The 16,802-nt window shown below is 44.2% G+C and overlaps 4 protein-coding genes across 4 annotated transcripts; 2 read left to right on the top strand and 2 right to left on the bottom strand.

Moving 5' to 3' along the window:
* Positions 1 to 676: 676 nt before the first annotated feature.
* Positions 677 to 1,526, bottom strand: LOC116850220 (histidine-rich glycoprotein-like). The gene has a single exon (XM_032828240.1). It carries the CDS (start codon positions 1,468 to 1,470, stop codon positions 727 to 729), a length of 744 nt encoding a protein of 247 aa, XP_032684131.1. The 5' UTR covers positions 1,471 to 1,526; the 3' UTR covers positions 677 to 726.
* A 1,110-nt stretch (positions 1,527 to 2,636) lies between these two features.
* LOC116850223 (histidine-rich glycoprotein-like) lies at positions 2,637 to 3,641 on the top strand. Its single transcript, XM_032828241.1, has 2 exons — positions 2,637 to 2,775; positions 2,893 to 3,641. The coding sequence occupies exons 1-2, from the start codon at positions 2,637 to 2,639 to the stop codon at positions 3,639 to 3,641; spliced, it is 888 nt and encodes a 295-aa protein (XP_032684132.1).
* Positions 3,642 to 5,110: 1,469 nt separating this feature from the next.
* Positions 5,111 to 5,836, top strand: LOC116850218 (histidine-rich glycoprotein-like). The gene has a single exon (XM_032828238.1). It carries the CDS (start codon positions 5,111 to 5,113, stop codon positions 5,834 to 5,836), a length of 726 nt encoding a protein of 241 aa, XP_032684129.1.
* Positions 5,837 to 8,945: 3,109 nt separating this feature from the next.
* On the bottom strand, positions 8,946 to 12,051 carry LOC116850214 (histidine-rich glycoprotein-like). The gene has a single exon (XM_032828228.1). It carries the CDS (start codon positions 12,029 to 12,031, stop codon positions 11,189 to 11,191), a length of 843 nt encoding a protein of 280 aa, XP_032684119.1. The 5' UTR covers positions 12,032 to 12,051; the 3' UTR covers positions 8,946 to 11,188.
* Between the last annotated feature and the right edge of the window lie 4,751 nt (positions 12,052 to 16,802).

The following is a 16,802-nucleotide window of genomic DNA, read 5'->3' as shown; positions in this document are numbered from 1 at the left end:
CTCTCTCTCTCTCTCTCTCTCTCTCTTTCCCAGTAATAATTTAAATGATTTCACATATAATTAAATTATATAAATAATTGAGATCGATTCATTTGTTTTAATCTATGTGGCTGCTATTAAATGTTTCTAATTATTAAGAAAGGTACGATAAAACAAAAACAGTTATAAAACCGTGTCAATTGCACCACAGAACAAGGTAAATGGCCGATACAACGGTTTTATGGAAATGGTATGTAACGAGCGGCCATATTTTCTTGTGACAGCTGTTACGCCGCAGAAGCGTGACTGATGTGGCACAAAACATGAAACTCCACTAAATTATTACGACAGTTACCGATTTTGCGACACACGTTACGGCCGTGGAGTGGAAATAATTCAAATTCCATTTCACGTCCGATATACATTCATAGCGTTATAAAAATCTGATTAATGCGGGCTACCACGTATCTCCTCCCCGAAAAAACGTGACAAAATGCAGCGGTAAGAAAAAAATTCGGTTCAACAGACGCGCATCGTGCGCGGTGGCATGACTGACGTAACGTTATGATTGGCAATGATGAATGCATGTACAAATGAGATCTGGCATGGAGTGTCTATCAGAAAGGGAATTTATTCTGCTCGTAAAAGCGTACAACTCTCGTCAACGTAACGTGGTACTTTCTAACAAACGCGGCTCAACAAGCGAAAGCGACTCGTAAAACGACGATTCTTCTCATAATATCCACATCAATGTCCCTTCTTGAATCCCCAATGCTTGTGGTCCTCGTGACCTCCCTTCTTGCCGTAATGGGAATGATGATCATGATGCTCCTCGTGACCGCCGTGGCCTTTGTGACCCTTGTGGTCGTGATGATGATGTCCCTTCTCGTGATGACCCTTCTTGCCGTAATGATCCTCGTGGTGATGATGGTCGTGATGGCCCTTCTTGAAGTGGCCGCCCTTCTTATGACCGTGCTCGTGATGATGGCCACCGTGTTCCTCGTGATGGCCGTGGTCGTGATGCTCGTCGAAGAAATCTTTGTCCTTCTTGTATTCGTCGAGCTTGTGCATTTCGTGGTGCCCCTTCGTGCTGTGGCCCTTACCGTAATGGCCCTTCTCCTGGAACTTGTGACCCTTCTCGCCCTTCTCGCCCTTGTGATGCTCGCTGTAATAACCGTCGTCGTGATGATGATGCTTCTTGTGACCGCCGCCCTCGTGATAGCCTCCGGAGTGGCCCTCCTTATCGTGGTGTCCCTTCTCTCCCTTATCGTGATGATGCGCCGACTTGTAACCCTTGCTGCCTTTTCCGCCGTGTTCGTGGTGATGATCAGAATGATGCTCCTCACCGTGGCCGCTCTCGTGATGATGGCCGTGATGACTGGCGGCTACCTGCAGGTCATCGTAATGATCCCTCGTGATTTCGCGCGCGCGCGTCACGCAGTGAGAGGCGATGCACACTGCCAACAGGCAGATCGCCGCCAGTCTGCTCATCGTACCGTGTTTATCCTCCTTCAGTCCAATATCAACGAGAGAGGTGTTTAACTTCGCCGCTGTGATCGGTATGATTAAAGCTGCTCGCCTCGCTCGGATTATATATCGATCGCAGGGATAATCAATATGAGGGAAGCACGGGCTCTCCTTTCTTGGCTCATTAAGCCGTTGCAAAAGCCAACGTCCCCTTAACCTGTTTAAATTGTAGTAATGCGGATTTCAGCGAGCCCGTGACTCTCGCTCTCGGGTTGTTATGTAATCTAATTGAAATCGTTGCCCCTGCTTGCCAAACTGCGTCTGTGGAACCTAAATAACGCGTTTTTGTCGTCGCCGAACGGTAACGCGCTCGTTCACGACAGCTTCGATTTATTCCTCTATTACGGACGGAAATTTATACGATTAATATACACGTCGTGAAAACAAACAATGGACAATGTCGTAATGCGGCCGTGCCATCACCATCGCAGTCGTCGAATGATGAGTACTACGATAAAAAAATATATATATAAAATAAAATAAACCGGTTTCGATTGACGCAGAAATGAATTGGGCGGTAATGAATGAAAGGCGATAAATTGTTCCGGTTTTCTCGTTTTGTTGCTCGCCGACCGCTAAATTGGCGGAGCGCATTAATTTACTTCCTGATAAATCCCAGATCGATCTGGTTATTGCAGCCGCAAGAGCAACCGACGTTTTCGTTGCGCTCAAACCGTCTCTTATTTTTAGCAGACATTGGCGCGGGAGATCATTATCCATCGATAATATCCGTTGATATCTTACTTTCCAAGGAAAGAAGTTATCGACACGTGCCCTAGATTTCCAATCCCGGGCGCACGCCATTTTGATCTCTCACGTATTGTATCCTGTTGCTCTCCGCTTCGCTCTCCAACGAAAGGGAACGTCATTTTGCTCCGTTAAGTAATCCATGATTGACAATTCGTTTCGTACCGAACAGTTCTTTGCAACTAATAGCGCATTCAGGTGACGGTACGCACCGCGCAAAGTAGCGCTTTACGAAATGCGAGCCCTGTATCGTAACCGAACGAGTGCGAGGGATCGAAAGCGATTACGTGCAAAGCGTTGGCGGAACCGCAGGTATATAAGCTTTGCCTTAAAGATTGTTGGCCAGTCGATTGTTGCACTCGTTAGTCCTACAGACTGCCAATATGGCTAAGCACGTAGGACCATGGTTGCTCGTGGGAATGGGCGTGATGTGCTCGATCGTCGTAATGTCTTCGGCCCGCGAGGTCCGAAGTTTGACAGGAGATCTGGAGGTGGCCGGCTCTCATCATCATGAGCACGGAGGTGGAGGAGGTGGAGGAGGCCATGGGCACGGAGGTGGAGGAGGTGGAGGAGGCCATGGACACGGAGGTGGAGGAGGTGGAGGAGGCCATGGACACGGAGGTGGAGGAGGTGGAGGAGGCCATGGTCATCACCACGAGCACGGTGGAGGCCACGAGCATCATTCCCATCATCATGGAGAACACGGTGAGAAGGGCGAGAAGGGCTACAAAGGGCATCATCACCATGAGAAGGGTGAACACGGCGGCCACGGTAAAGAGTATCACGAAGGTCACCATGACGAGCATGGCGGACACAAGAAGGGTCATCATGATGAGCACGATGAGCACGGTAGCCATCATGAACACGAACATGGCCACAAAGAGTCGAAATTTGGCCACGGGAAAGGCCATAAGAAGGGCGAGAAGACCCACGGTTATCATCACAAATCCCACAAAGATGAGTTCCACAAGGAGCATAAATTCTACGACGATTATCACAAAGGTGGCCATCACGAAAAACACGGCGATCATCATGAGCATCACCATGGTAAGGAAGGTCATCACAAGAAGGGCGGACATCATCATTCCGGCCACCATGAGGATCACCACGGTAAGAAGGGCCATCACGACAAAGGACATTACGACGAGGACCACCACGGCCATCATGGCAAACACGGTCATGAAGAGCATCATCATCATCACGAGGATTATGGCAAAAAGCATGAGCACCATGGTGGCAAAAAGCATGGATTTTCGAGCGGCGGCGGCGGCGGTCACGGCGGCGGCGGTCACGGTGGCGGCGGTCACGGTGGCGGAGGTCACGGTGGCGGCGGTCACGGTGGCGGAGGTCATGGTGGCGGCGGTCATCACTATCATCATCATCATTAATCGGGCGAAACCCGGCAATTTGGTGCAACGCAAAGATTAAATTGTTGAATCGTCTGTTCCCTCAGTCTCTCGTTGATTATTTATAAGATACTGGATAGTAATGACTTATTCCGTCAGATGTTTACTGAGAAATTAAAATGTCTAAGCTCCGAATATATTCTTAAATCGATTACTTTCCTTACGACTCCCACTATTCCTTAAATATACTCAGATGTGTGTGTATGTGTGTATGTGTGTGTGTATGCATGTATGTGTGTATGATAGCACATATCCTTGCGATAGTCGCATGAACGTAAAGTATAAAAAATTAAAATTTTGTTCTGTTAATTCATGCAATATTACCGTAAAATAAAAGCGAATGTATTCTATTACTCAATTTCGTAATTTTCTTACCGCAGTTCCTCGCATGCCAAGAAGATCTGTCATAATATAGAAAGAGATATTAGCTCGCAGAATGATGTTTTTATGTTACCTTTACGGAGATCAAGGAATTATGAATTATTCAACGCGCATATATTATTAGGAACAAAATTATATCGGACTTATCCTCCTCCAAAGATACTAACGAGTGCAAAGCATGAGCTTCAAATAGCCAATATTTTTCACAATTAATATATATATTAAAAATTATTAATATTCTTGATATATCTTTTTATTTTTCCGAGAGATTTTGTTATTTCACTTAATATATCTTTTTATTTTCACTTTGCTCTAGATATATATATATATATATATATATATATATATATATATATATATATATATTTATATAAAAACCAAGCGCGATGAATATCTTCACGGATTTAACTGCATATTAAATGCTGCGTCAGCTTTTCGCTCGTCACCCATAAAATTTTGAAAATATTCAAAATAACGTATACAACGAAACCACACAATTGACCATAAACGGTGTAAATAAACAATGCGTGAATACGAAAGAGATTACATATAAAACCGCAGAGACTCTCTGGTAACTCTATTTTAATAGCAATATTTATTTAACCTGGCTTTCTATTTTGATATAGATTTACTTAATAAAAGATAATATTGACACGGTGCAACTTCTTATTCCGGGTTCAGTGAACTACTGAAAATCGATAAAGGAAGCTCGATCGATATCACGTAATAATTCCGTTTATATAACTTTAAATAAGTAACACAGAGGTTACAAAATAAAACCAAGCTCAGTAAGATTTACCGTGCAACGGGGGAAAAATGAAAGGAAACTCCCCCGCGCCGTCTATTATTTATATAAATATATACTTTTTCTCGAGTACCGCCGAGCGTATTTGATGGCTCGCCGCGTCAGAATCACGATATAAATAACACCTTCTCGCCAACTGACCATATCGTATCGCAGGCAACGATAGAAAACACTCAGATCGGTGAGAGATTGATAATCGAATCTTGTGATATATTGCTTTTACATTACTATCATCATGTTTACCCTGCGTCGTGTGTTGATGACTATGCTCATGGCGATGTATATCGCCGCATATTGCGCGATCACCGCGCGTGAGATCATCGGAGACGATGGTTATGACGATTTGCAAGTGGCCGCCAGTCATCACGGCCATCATCACGAGAGCGGCGGTGGCGAAGAGCATCATTCCGGTCATCATCACAAGTACGGCGGGCATGGTCACAAGGGTTACAAGCATCACGGTCACGATGAGAAGGGTGAGAAGGGACATCATGACAAGGAGCATAATCACGGCCACCACGACGAGCACGGAGGGCACAAGAAGCATCATCATCACGACGACGGCTACCATCACGAGCATCACGAAGGCAAGAAGGGAGAGAAGGGTCACAAGTTCCACGAAAAGGGACACTTCGGCAAAGGCCACAGCACTCACGGTCATCACGAGGTGAAGAAACACGACGAATACAAGAAGGACAAGGAGTTCTTCGACGAGGATCACGACGACGGTCATCACGAGGAGCACGGCGGCCATCATCACGAGCATGGTCATAAGAAGGGCGGTCACTTCAAGAAAGGCCATCACGATCATCATCATCACGAAGGTCATCACGGTAAGAAAGGTCACCACGAGAAAGGTCATCATCATCATGATCACAAAGGTCACAAAAGCGACGGCGGTCACGACGAACATCACGATCATCACCATCATCACGGCAAGAAAGGCGGTCACGAGGATCACAAGAAGTGGGAGTACAAGAAGGGACACTAAGATATCCTCGTCTCTTAGAGAGGTACCACCAGCTGGCTGTTTAATAGAATCCTCGCTCTCGTTCGTTCTTTTTCCTCGCTCGCCGTTCTTTTTCATACGATAACTCAAGAATATATATTTGCGGCTTAGATACATACTCGCTCATGAGAATGGCATGGTCGTTATTCATTAATTGTTAATCGTGCATACGTTGTAACATTGTTGAAATATAAAGTGTCATATTTAACACGTGTTTCTTCTGCCTTGTGCGCAACATAATACCAACATAATCATAAATTATTCCGTCACGTTTGGGATCATAATGACAGAACCATCGTGTAAGATGGAAGAAGCTACTTTTTAGAAGCTATATATTTCTCCTGAACTAAAAAGGTGGTTTTACACGCCGTGGAATTATGTCAATACAATACAATAACAATAATAATAGCATTCAATAGCGCGGATATTGTGATACACGCGACATTTAATTCACTGTGATACGTAACAAACAGCCACGCGCATCAATCAGTAATTACGAGATTATCAGAAACCCCTCGCCGCGCTTCTTTCGCAGCTTCAATAGATGTATATCCGCCATTGAACGCTGCAAACTGTAGGCATCGTAAATTACCAGTGTGCCGGGGGGATCCCTGTTCTTAATAAAAATTCCTATACTCCAGCGATTTATCAAATTCCGATATTAATAAACGGCTCTAAATGCAATACATCGTTGGTTAATACATTATCGGACGAAACGGCGTAAATGTAAAGCGTATTCGCGCGGTATTATTAATATTTAGTTTAACGTGAACTCTTTCGGGAATACACAGCCGCGGTAGCGGTCTCGTCTACGCTTAAACCCATTATCTTTTCAATGGCTTTATTAAAGAGCTTTATTAAAGAGGAGCATTGCGACAGTAATTATCGCGCGCAAACGAAGAGCGAGCGGGCCGGGAGGATGGGATCTCGAAAAAGCCGCGACTTTCAATTAATATCCGACATTCGTCGGAGTGTCCCCCGTTGCACACTTTGCCAAACGCGGTGGCTACTTTTTTGCCACGTCTTCGCATCGTAAAAACAGCGAGGCGGGGTAGAAAGCGGCGCAACCGTCATATTCGTCGCGTCGCGAATTTGATTAACGATCATGCCGAGCCGCGTTGCAAATGAGATCGCCGCCGATGTCCACTCCGGTGTCCGTCCGAATTGAATTCCGGCGGGCCGGATTAACGGGGGCTCGCTCTATGCTCGCTTCTTTCCCTGCCGCGTACGAGCGTTTGCGCAGAATTGCGCCGGGCCCATTCTCCGCCGGAGATTGCATGCGCACGCGGCAGCGCGTACTACTTGAAACGCTCCGCCGTGCGATAATACCGCCGGCCGTCAAAAGGGCCCGCTATTGTTTCGGCTCGCAACGCGTGCACGCGTGTAGAGGTGGTTTAATTAATGTAATTGAAGTGGCCGCGCGCGCGTCACGTAAAAAAAAGAAGGAAAACGCGAGATATACAAGCACGTGTGTGCGTACGAAGAAGTGCGCGCACGCGCGCGGGAGACGCGTGGTTCTCTGTGATTTCGCGTGCTTTCACGGAACCGGAATAATCGCGCTATTCGACTAAATTAATGAGGACTCACGGAACACGTGACATTTGCACTTTTGGCTCGCAACCCCGCGTGCTCGTTGTCTGCGCGCCGCCATACTGGAGACGAAAAAACGATACGTTTTTTTTTCCTGTCGTTCCTCGCTTTCCGCAGCGGGAAAATGCTCGCGTTGTTACGTCGCATCCTCGAAAACCGGTCTGTCGAGAGTAGAGGCGTAATAAATACAAGTTACTCTTTATGTGTGTGTCGAGCTAAACTCGGCGGGGAACAAAAGTTGTTTAACACAATGTTGCCGAAATAACCAGCTAAATAAGCTCTCCGCTCCCTGAATCCCGGGTACCTTTGATAAAATTTTCACGGAGCCGAAGCAACCCTACGAATAATAAATGACCTGTACGCTGCAGACGTATAATGAAAATTGCATCATGAGACCGCGCAAGAAATCCTTTGACGATGTAAGCTTCTAGATTAAATATTTGGATTAAGCTTATCTTGTTGGCGTATTCATTGTATCGCGCTAAAAACCGAGATAATCAAATATGTTCATAATCAAGGCTTCGCGCCGCCGCCGCCACCGACACGTGCGTGACTGTTTTAATCCATTTATACGAGTGTGGAAGCGAAGAAGAGGACGGGAAAAGGGGCTCGCTTTCGCCGTCGTTGATGCCGCTCCATTTGACTTCTTTTCTCCCGACGGTTAATTTTATTCGCGCGATCGATCGTGCGATAACTCTCGCGCGCATATTCTGTCGTAGACGGAAATAATTTCCGAACATTATGACGTGTTCGTATACAACCGATTTGCACAATATTTTCTAAAATCTTCGTCGGGACTAATCGACATGCAATAAGCGTCGCGTTATGTATGCGCGTTGCAGGAGGCGACGCGATGATTTACATTAAGCGGCCATATGTTTTCGACGGCTTGCACCGGCTGCGGTCAAATCATCATAACATGGTGCAGCGGCTAACAAAGATCACGAGGTGTCGAGAACGCGATAGACAAAATAAACGCAACAGACCAAACCCTGGAGAAGAACTCTGGCAAGGCAAAAATACTAATTCCCGGACAAGTACCTAATCCCAAATTCTTATTGTTTTGGTTTTTAAATAAGAATATTTAAACTTTCAACATAAAAAAAAAATATATATATATATATATAAGGTCCTCCAGAACAACATTTAAAACTCTCATAAAGACATACTACAAATTAAGATGAACATAAAAATCTTGCATTATTTTTCAATATTCGCAGTAAGCAATTATCGAAATATTAATTAAAGATTTGTGAATGATCACGTGAGATATGATAGAGCTGTAGTGACGATATCTGCAGTCCTCTATTTTTTTGCCTAATAATTTTGTAAATTTTTAGTTATTGATTAGATAACATTAATATATTATCACAAATGACCATCCGCTAATCTTTATTATAATTAATAATTATCTCTTTATTAATAATTAATTATTAATTAATATTTAATAATTAAATTTTATTAATTATTAATTAATAATTAATAATCTACAAATTTATTAGAAAAATGATATAGGACGTTTTTGTTCATTAAGTTAGACTTAATATACAAGCATACAATGAGAGACGTCGCCATTATAGCTCATCTACCATATTTCGCATGATTATTCACAAATCTTCTTTAATTAATATCCCGATAATTGAGGTGAACGTAAAAGCCCTACATCGTCTTGCGATATTGGCAATAAATGTCGAGATATTAATTAAAAAAGATTGGCAAATGATCACAGGCAATATGGTAGATCAGCTGTAGTGGCGATGTGTGCTGTTGTGTGCTTGTACATTAGACGAAACTGAACAAAAAAGAATCTTTTTATCACTTTACAAATAACCATAAATTTATAGTTATTAATGAAAGAAAGTTGTCACATGATTTTGCGTGATACTATACAAATCTTCTTATTAATATCCAAAAATCTATGGTCATTTGCAAAATGGTGAAAAACCTTTTTGTTCAATTTGATCTAATATATAAGTATACGATGGCAAACGATGCCATTACAACTCATCTAACATATCGCGTGATCATTTACTAATCTTCTTTAATTAATATCTCGACGTTTATTGCGAATATAACAAAATGATATAGGACTTTTATGTTCACTTTAATTTGTTCTGTTTCCACGAAAGAGACAAATTTGGAATACTCTGTATATGTATTTCTTTTATGTCGAAAATTTAAATATATATTATATAATATATTTGTATTTATTAAGACCAAAACAAAAAGAATGTCCAAAATTAGTTATAGATTCGGGCAGTGATGCTTTTACTTTATATGGAAGAGAGACATTCACACGACATTGGCAACGTCACTCTTCGCGATAGTAATAGACTGTGAAACAGTACGTGTCGGGCTATTTCGAGAAATTTAACGGTACGGAAACAGCGCGATTTGAAGCGCGTTACTCTCAAATGTTACTGTAAATTGTAGACGGCACGGCGTGCATGTGCGAGCGCGAGCACGCGCACACGCTTTGTTTCCGAATATACGAGATATCGTCTCGATGTGACATTATAAAAGTATATTTGCATTTCGATGTTTTACAATGTGGGTAACGTAGCGTCGCGTCGCGCAGCATCGCGTGAGATAACGCCGCAGCTACGTAGATATACGCGGTATTTACATACAAATTTAACGGTGCCAACTCGCAACGCGTTCCCGTGGAGCGACACATTAATATCCGGGAATCAATTCAATCAGTTGGCCAATCGATTAACCTCAATTATTGGCGCATTAATGACCTGTGCTATATGTGACATTAAAATTCATATCATATCGCGACGGAATCGCCAGTGCATTACTCTCGTCTCCGACAATGGAGAGGCGCGCGCGCTAAAAAGCACATTTTTATCGTGCTCTCTAAATTAATTCACCGTCGCTCAGAGCAAACGGCGTACGCAGCTTTACATTTAATCGAAAAAAGCCACATTAACGCGAAACCATGATAGCGCGAACATTACGAAACGGATAATCGAGTTTAATCGACGCGATCTTTTAGCTAAATTGATATCGATGACATTAATAATTGATACCGATGACGCGCGCGATCTCGTCGACGTTGTGCGCCATGATGGTGCGTGAGATCGGCGCGATCTGAAGTCTGTTCTTTTCAGCTGCACTGTTGCACTGGTGCAATAAGTTAGAGTGAGACAAATATATTTTATTTCACTTTAGCTTATTGCACCAGTGTAGCAGTGCAGTTGAAAAGAACAGACCACTGGTCGGAAAACAATCGCCCATCCATCCCCACGCAGTCGTTATCTCTCGTCAATCGTCTGGTGAAAGAGGATAGGGTGGGAGTGTGTAGGCGACGGGAGGAAACGGCGAAATTACTTTAGTTGGCTGCGATGGGAAGTGGTAAAAGGCCGTCGAGAAAAACGGCGGCAATAAATCGCGGAAAATCGATAAGGCGTAATATCACGTCGCCGTCTTGACTGTAATGTAGCTGCCGGGACAAATATGAGCTGGGGAGGAGAAACTTATTCGACCCATTAAGACCGAAAAAGAGAGAGACGGACAGAGTGAGAGAGGGAGAGAGACACAAAGAAAGCAACAGAGACAAGACGGGCGGTTTCTCTGCACGTGACGATGTTCGCAACGTTTGCTTTATAAAGTATGGGACGAAATGCGCGCGGCGCGCCACCGTCACGCAATCCCCTCCTAAGAAGGTACATAAAACTATCAATAACCGTAAATCGAGCGGTCCTCCTTCGATCCGCGATCGTACTTGGACGTGCAAGCCTAATGTCCCTTCTTATAGCCGTACTTCTTTCCGGAATGATGAGCACCCTTCTTGCCATATGTGTCGTGATGCTCGTCATGATGCTCGTGGCCGTGCTTGCCGTGATGACCCTTGTGTGCCTCGTCGTGATGACCTTTGTCATGGTGGCCCTTTTTGCCGTGGTGATCTTCGTGATAGCCGGAATGATGATGACCGCCCTTCTTGTGGTGGCCTTCCTTCTTCTCGTGGTGTCCATGGAAATCGCCGTGCTTCTCATGATGACCACCCTTATGGTAATCATCATAGAACTTGTGCTCCTTGTGATACTCGTCCTTGTGGAATTTGTTGTGGTAGCCCTTGGTCTTGTGGCCTTTCTTATGCCCCTTTTTCTCACCGAACTTGCCACCCTTGTGACCTTTCTCACCCTCGTGGTGCTCGCCGTACTTCTCGTGCTCGTCGTGATGGCCCTTCTTCTTGCCACCGTGGTCCTCGTGGTGGCCGGAATGGTGTTCCTTGTCGTGCTTACCGCTGTCGCCTTTGTCGTGATGGTGATGACTCTTGTAGCCTTTCTCACCTTTGCCGCCGTGCTCCTCGTGATGATGAGCCTCGTGTTTGTGGCCACCGCCGGACTCGTGATAATGGCCCTTGTGGCCGGTCGCCGCGGTCTCCAGATCGACGCCAACGGTCGGCGCCGACACCGCGGCCTCCAAATGACCTACATGATGGTCACCGTTCTTCCCTTCCACGTCGCGACGGCTGACATGCGATCCCGCGCCAGCCAAGTCCCGGGCGTGACAGGTCGGCTGTAATGTGAGCGAACATATTGCGATGAATGGCAGAAATAGCATCGCACCTCGCACCATCTCGATCGCGCCCGGATTCGATCGGACTGATGGCCGGCGCTACAACGGTTGACACTTAAATATCGATGGTCCGACTACTTCCGCCATGGCAACGGCCGTGGCCGTTTCCGCCGAGTCCACTTTCATCCGCACGACCGCAAGTGTTCCTAAATTTCGTTCCAATCTCCTCCGCCAACACGGAGGGGGCGAGGTCGGCTTCACACGGTTTCACACTTTCTCGCATCGCTGCACACGTCGCGTTTTATCCTACTAGAATATTCCGTCGCGCCATACCTATCTCCGGCGCGCGTTCTGCGGCGTCCGATCGGTCGCTGAAGTGTTATTCCACGTGACAGTGCGCGGCACGACGTAACGGATTGATTCGTTAGCATCCCGATAATGTCTGCATTCCCGATAGCCGCGTCGCAGCAAGTTTTTCGAGCGAGTTTCTCGCCAGGAATTCACAGTCGTATCACGATACACTGCATGAACGTAATGTCCTCGCAAAAAATTTGAAGAGAAGAAAAAAGCAAAGTTGTATCCACAGCGCGCGCGGCACAGGAAGAACTTTCCATTATTACCGCTTTTTCCGTGACCATCGGTCCGCCGCGGGAACAATAGCACGGAAATTTCTAGACCGCAACAAATCGCATCACCGTCTTCGTTTCGCTCCTTTTTTCCGCTCGTAATCGATATCTGTGCTCGGACGCACTTTTACGCGGCGGATCGATGATGCGGTTGCACTCGTCTTTCGTCTCGCGGCAAGATCTCGCGTCTTACCGCGTCGAGCTTGCAAATTCAATATAACCGACACGAGACGGCGATGCGGTCACCTCTTCGTGAAATTTTTGCAGTATGTACTAATCTTGAAATGTACTTATCGAAATACGCAAAAAATTCTACTTTTCAAAAGATTTTGACTAGAAAGTATCCTTAAAACGCGAATTACTACCGAATCAATTTCTATTTCAAATAAAAAGCGCGTCTAATGCTTGCCAACACGCCCTCGCATTCTCGATCAACACCTCGCGACGTAAACGGCGTGACCCGAATCGATATTTGAAGTTAAGTATCCCGCCAGATGCTCGCGCAATCATTTTAATTAACGTTATGACGCACAAATGCAGGGGAAGGTGGGGAAGGTGTGGGACCTGCATATGTCCTGCTGCGCCCCAGAAGTGTTTTGTTGTCGCAGCGCGTGCACTCACCGCGTGTCCTCACGCGCTCGTCGGGGGATCATCGATAAGCTGTCTAATTTTACCATTAATCCTATTACCCGCGACATAAATTCGCCTCTCGTAAACACAGCGCCATTTATAACGTCATAAGCCAAAAACAATTTATTGAGTTTTACAGACGTCGGCGACGCGTATATCACGGCTTGGCGCTCGCTGCACAGGTCGTTTCGCTAACTGTTGACCCATTTGTTCCGGCCTCCCTGACGGTTTTATTAGATGATCTCAAAGAGCCATCAAAAATCGCGGAAAATAATTGCCCCCGCGGTCCTAATCTTTCAGCAAGTTTCTATGCCAACGCGAAAGAGGAAGAGAGACCAGTGCGTTGCCATTCAGTGTGCGAGTTCGGAAAAAGCACATACACTGAAAAATATCATTCTATTGCTGAGGGAAGCAATTACTCAACTTATTTTCTTTGTTTCAAGTAATTTCTTGTTTCAAGTAACGGTTATCTTCCACAGAGAATATTTTCTTGATATTTTCTTAAAATATACTCATCACACATTTAAAAAGAAAACTCATTACCGTGTATTCGATCTATTTGCAAAAATCTTTATAACAAGGCTGTTATAAGATTTTATCGAAGAAAAAATTAGCTTGACTCTACACTGAATATAATGACACTGAAAAGTATTTAAAGATTAGTAAATATTTATTTTTGGTGAGTAGTAACAACATATTTTTAGTTAAATCTAAATTCTTTTGTTTAAATGAAATAAATAATGGCTTTCAGAAAAACTAAAATTTCCCCAAGATTTTAAGAAAATATATATTTTCTTATTTGCAACATATTTTATATTATTATATGAGTAAATATATATACTGTTAGTGTGCTCACTAAATAAATATTGACTACTTTATTAGATATTTCTTCTCAGTGTATGCGTAGTAAGCAAACCGAATTTTTCTTTCAATGTAATATTTTTCATTTAATGCCAAACTTATTAGAATTTGAAATATATTTTGAATAAATTTTATACTTATAATGAATTTATAATAGATTTGCGAATATAAAAACTTATGAGGTACTTGAAACAAGTAACATTTACTCGAATGTAATATGTATTGTTCTGTGCACACACACGCGTACACACATACATCAGACAAGTCGATAAATATCGGTAATAATAAAGTCTTGGAAAACTCGCGGAGGTAAATTCCCCGTCGACGAGACAGCACGTCGACGCGATGCGATTCGACAGGGCGGGATGGGCGGATGACGGCGACAACGACGACTACGACGACGACCGTTTTCGTCGATTCGGGGATATAGATAACGGATGTCGTGAGCGGAAAATCGCGATATATACAATAGTTGTCGGTGCCATTCCATCTCCATTGCAAATCCGACATGCCCGATGAATTCGCATCCTGAAACACTACTGATCGATAGATTCGGGGCTCTTTACGATCTTATTTGGCAGTCGCTCTCGGTTGGAGATTGGCCCCTGTCGGTGCTGTTGCCGTTGCATAATCAAGATAAAGATTGGTTACTGCCCAGCTTCCACGCGACCCCTTGGACAGAGGGAAGACGACCGGGGTTCCTCTGCCAAGCTCGATTTCGACTCGGCATCGCTCGTCGTAACGGAGATTAGATTAGCTGGTGTTCGCTATAGACCTCGGCTCGGATCCCGAGATTGCTTTGTAAGCAGATCTGAGGGGGGCGGCAGCGCCGGACCATCCATCGGATCGCCTGCTCCCTCGTTTGGTCAAGGAACGCGACGTTGCTTCAATTAGAATCGAAAACGCCACCGGGATCTTTATGCGCGAAGTACGGAGAACATCGTGAATCGCGCGCACGCCACCATTCGTTGACTTGCCAAACGTTCCAACAACACGGCGCGCCGCAGCCCCGAGGATAATAATAATGCCGATAATGAAAATCCGCGAAGTTCGCGGATACATCTTTCGCGATTGGATAAACGGATAATACTAAATTCGTCGTTTTGGGCATAATATCATGTAATATTATTTTAAAAATTTCTGATACATCGTTTCTAATTCTGACACAGAGAGAAACATTTTTTAGTGTGAAATTTAATACAAATCTTTCTACAAACTTTAATACAAACTTTCTCTCTCCCTAGGTAAAACACAAAGTCACATAAAAGTCAAAATGAAGTCAAATGATATAAAAGTGATGTTTTTGACGTCAAACGATATCATTTTCATGACAATTTCATGACAATTATATCAAAACCATTTTAACATAAAAATAATTTTATGTTCTACCTGGGTCTCTCTCTCTCTTCTTCTTCTTCTTCTTCTATTTTCTTAATATTTTTAAGTTTATAAATTTAGACATAAATACAGCAATATTCTTGGAAGTTTTTCTGAGCGAAGTAAACGCGTTCAATATATTAGAGCTATAAATCTTTCATATGAGGCGAACATTTATTTTAATTGATAGCGTCTGACAGGTTGATTTTCTTTGGAAATCAACTTTGCAATTTTTAATCGTTTGCATGTATATATCGAGCAATGCTCCTATTCATTCTCACACATATTGTTATTGTGTAAGAGTATTTGTAGCCGATACGACGTAAACTTTGTAGAAAAAGTCAGTATGTTGGTAAAGATTTCGACTCCAGCATCCTCTTAAAGTAAAATTCCCTTCTGTTACTTCTTTCTGATACAAATACTCTTCCAATTACATCAGAATCATTCTCACGTTCACGCGCGACGGAGGTATCGGACAAGGAAAGGTTGTTCGGGACATCTCGTTACACCGATCAGGTTCGGCCGAATTTTTCCCCGCATTAATAATCGCTAACGAACCGGCGAAACACCATAAACGCATCGGAGATTCCGCATCGCTGACTCGCGCAGAGGTGTGCAATCAGCTGATGGAACCGTTAGTCCCGACCCTTCCAATCCGACGGCCGAACTGTCTTACATTCAGAGGTCTTACCCCCTCGCGCCGTCGTCTTTACTTCTTCCTTTCTTTCCGCTCTTCGCTGTTCGCACGTTCCGCCGCGTTACCAACCCCCTGCAGCATTCTCGCTCGTTGAATAAAACCGTCCGACTATACACCGACGAACAAAAGGACCTTGCTGGCGGGACTGCTAATGAAATTGTTTCCTAATTTAAACCCGGGGAGACCACCAGGGAGACGTGGCTACCATTCTACGGTCAAGAGCCCTATTCAAGATACAAGCTCTCTTCCGGCGATGGTCGCGCGCGCGAAAGAGCTGACAGTGATAGTTCGTAATTTGGGCTCGCCTCTCGCTTCACTCGCCCCTTCGGCTTATTTATGCAAATAAACAGTTGGTATTTTCAACCGATCTGCTATCGTATTTCTAATAATATGTGCATTTTCATGCGGCGGCGGCGACGGAAAAATGAGGACGTTTCGCAGCAAAATATTTAAATGGAATCGATTAGCGGACGTCGCACGATTTGATTTTTCTTGCGGCGTTAAATGGCTTATTAATTATCTCTGCGTGTCGGCTTAAACGTAAATCGAGTCGATTATTTCCGCGCAATAACGGCTTCTCGATTTAACTCTCTCTCTCTCTCTCTCTCTCTCTCTCTCTCTCTCTCTCTCTCTATCTTAC

The sequence above is a fragment of the Odontomachus brunneus genome, unplaced genomic scaffold (assembly GCF_010583005.1).
Source record: "Odontomachus brunneus isolate Ranch 3 - 2012 unplaced genomic scaffold, Obru_v1 Obru_scaffold_137, whole genome shotgun sequence".
Lineage (NCBI taxonomy): Eukaryota > Metazoa > Arthropoda > Insecta > Hymenoptera > Formicidae > Odontomachus > Odontomachus brunneus.
Note: the sequence above shows the minus strand (reverse complement) of the source record. Positions and strands in the feature narration are given on the sequence as shown.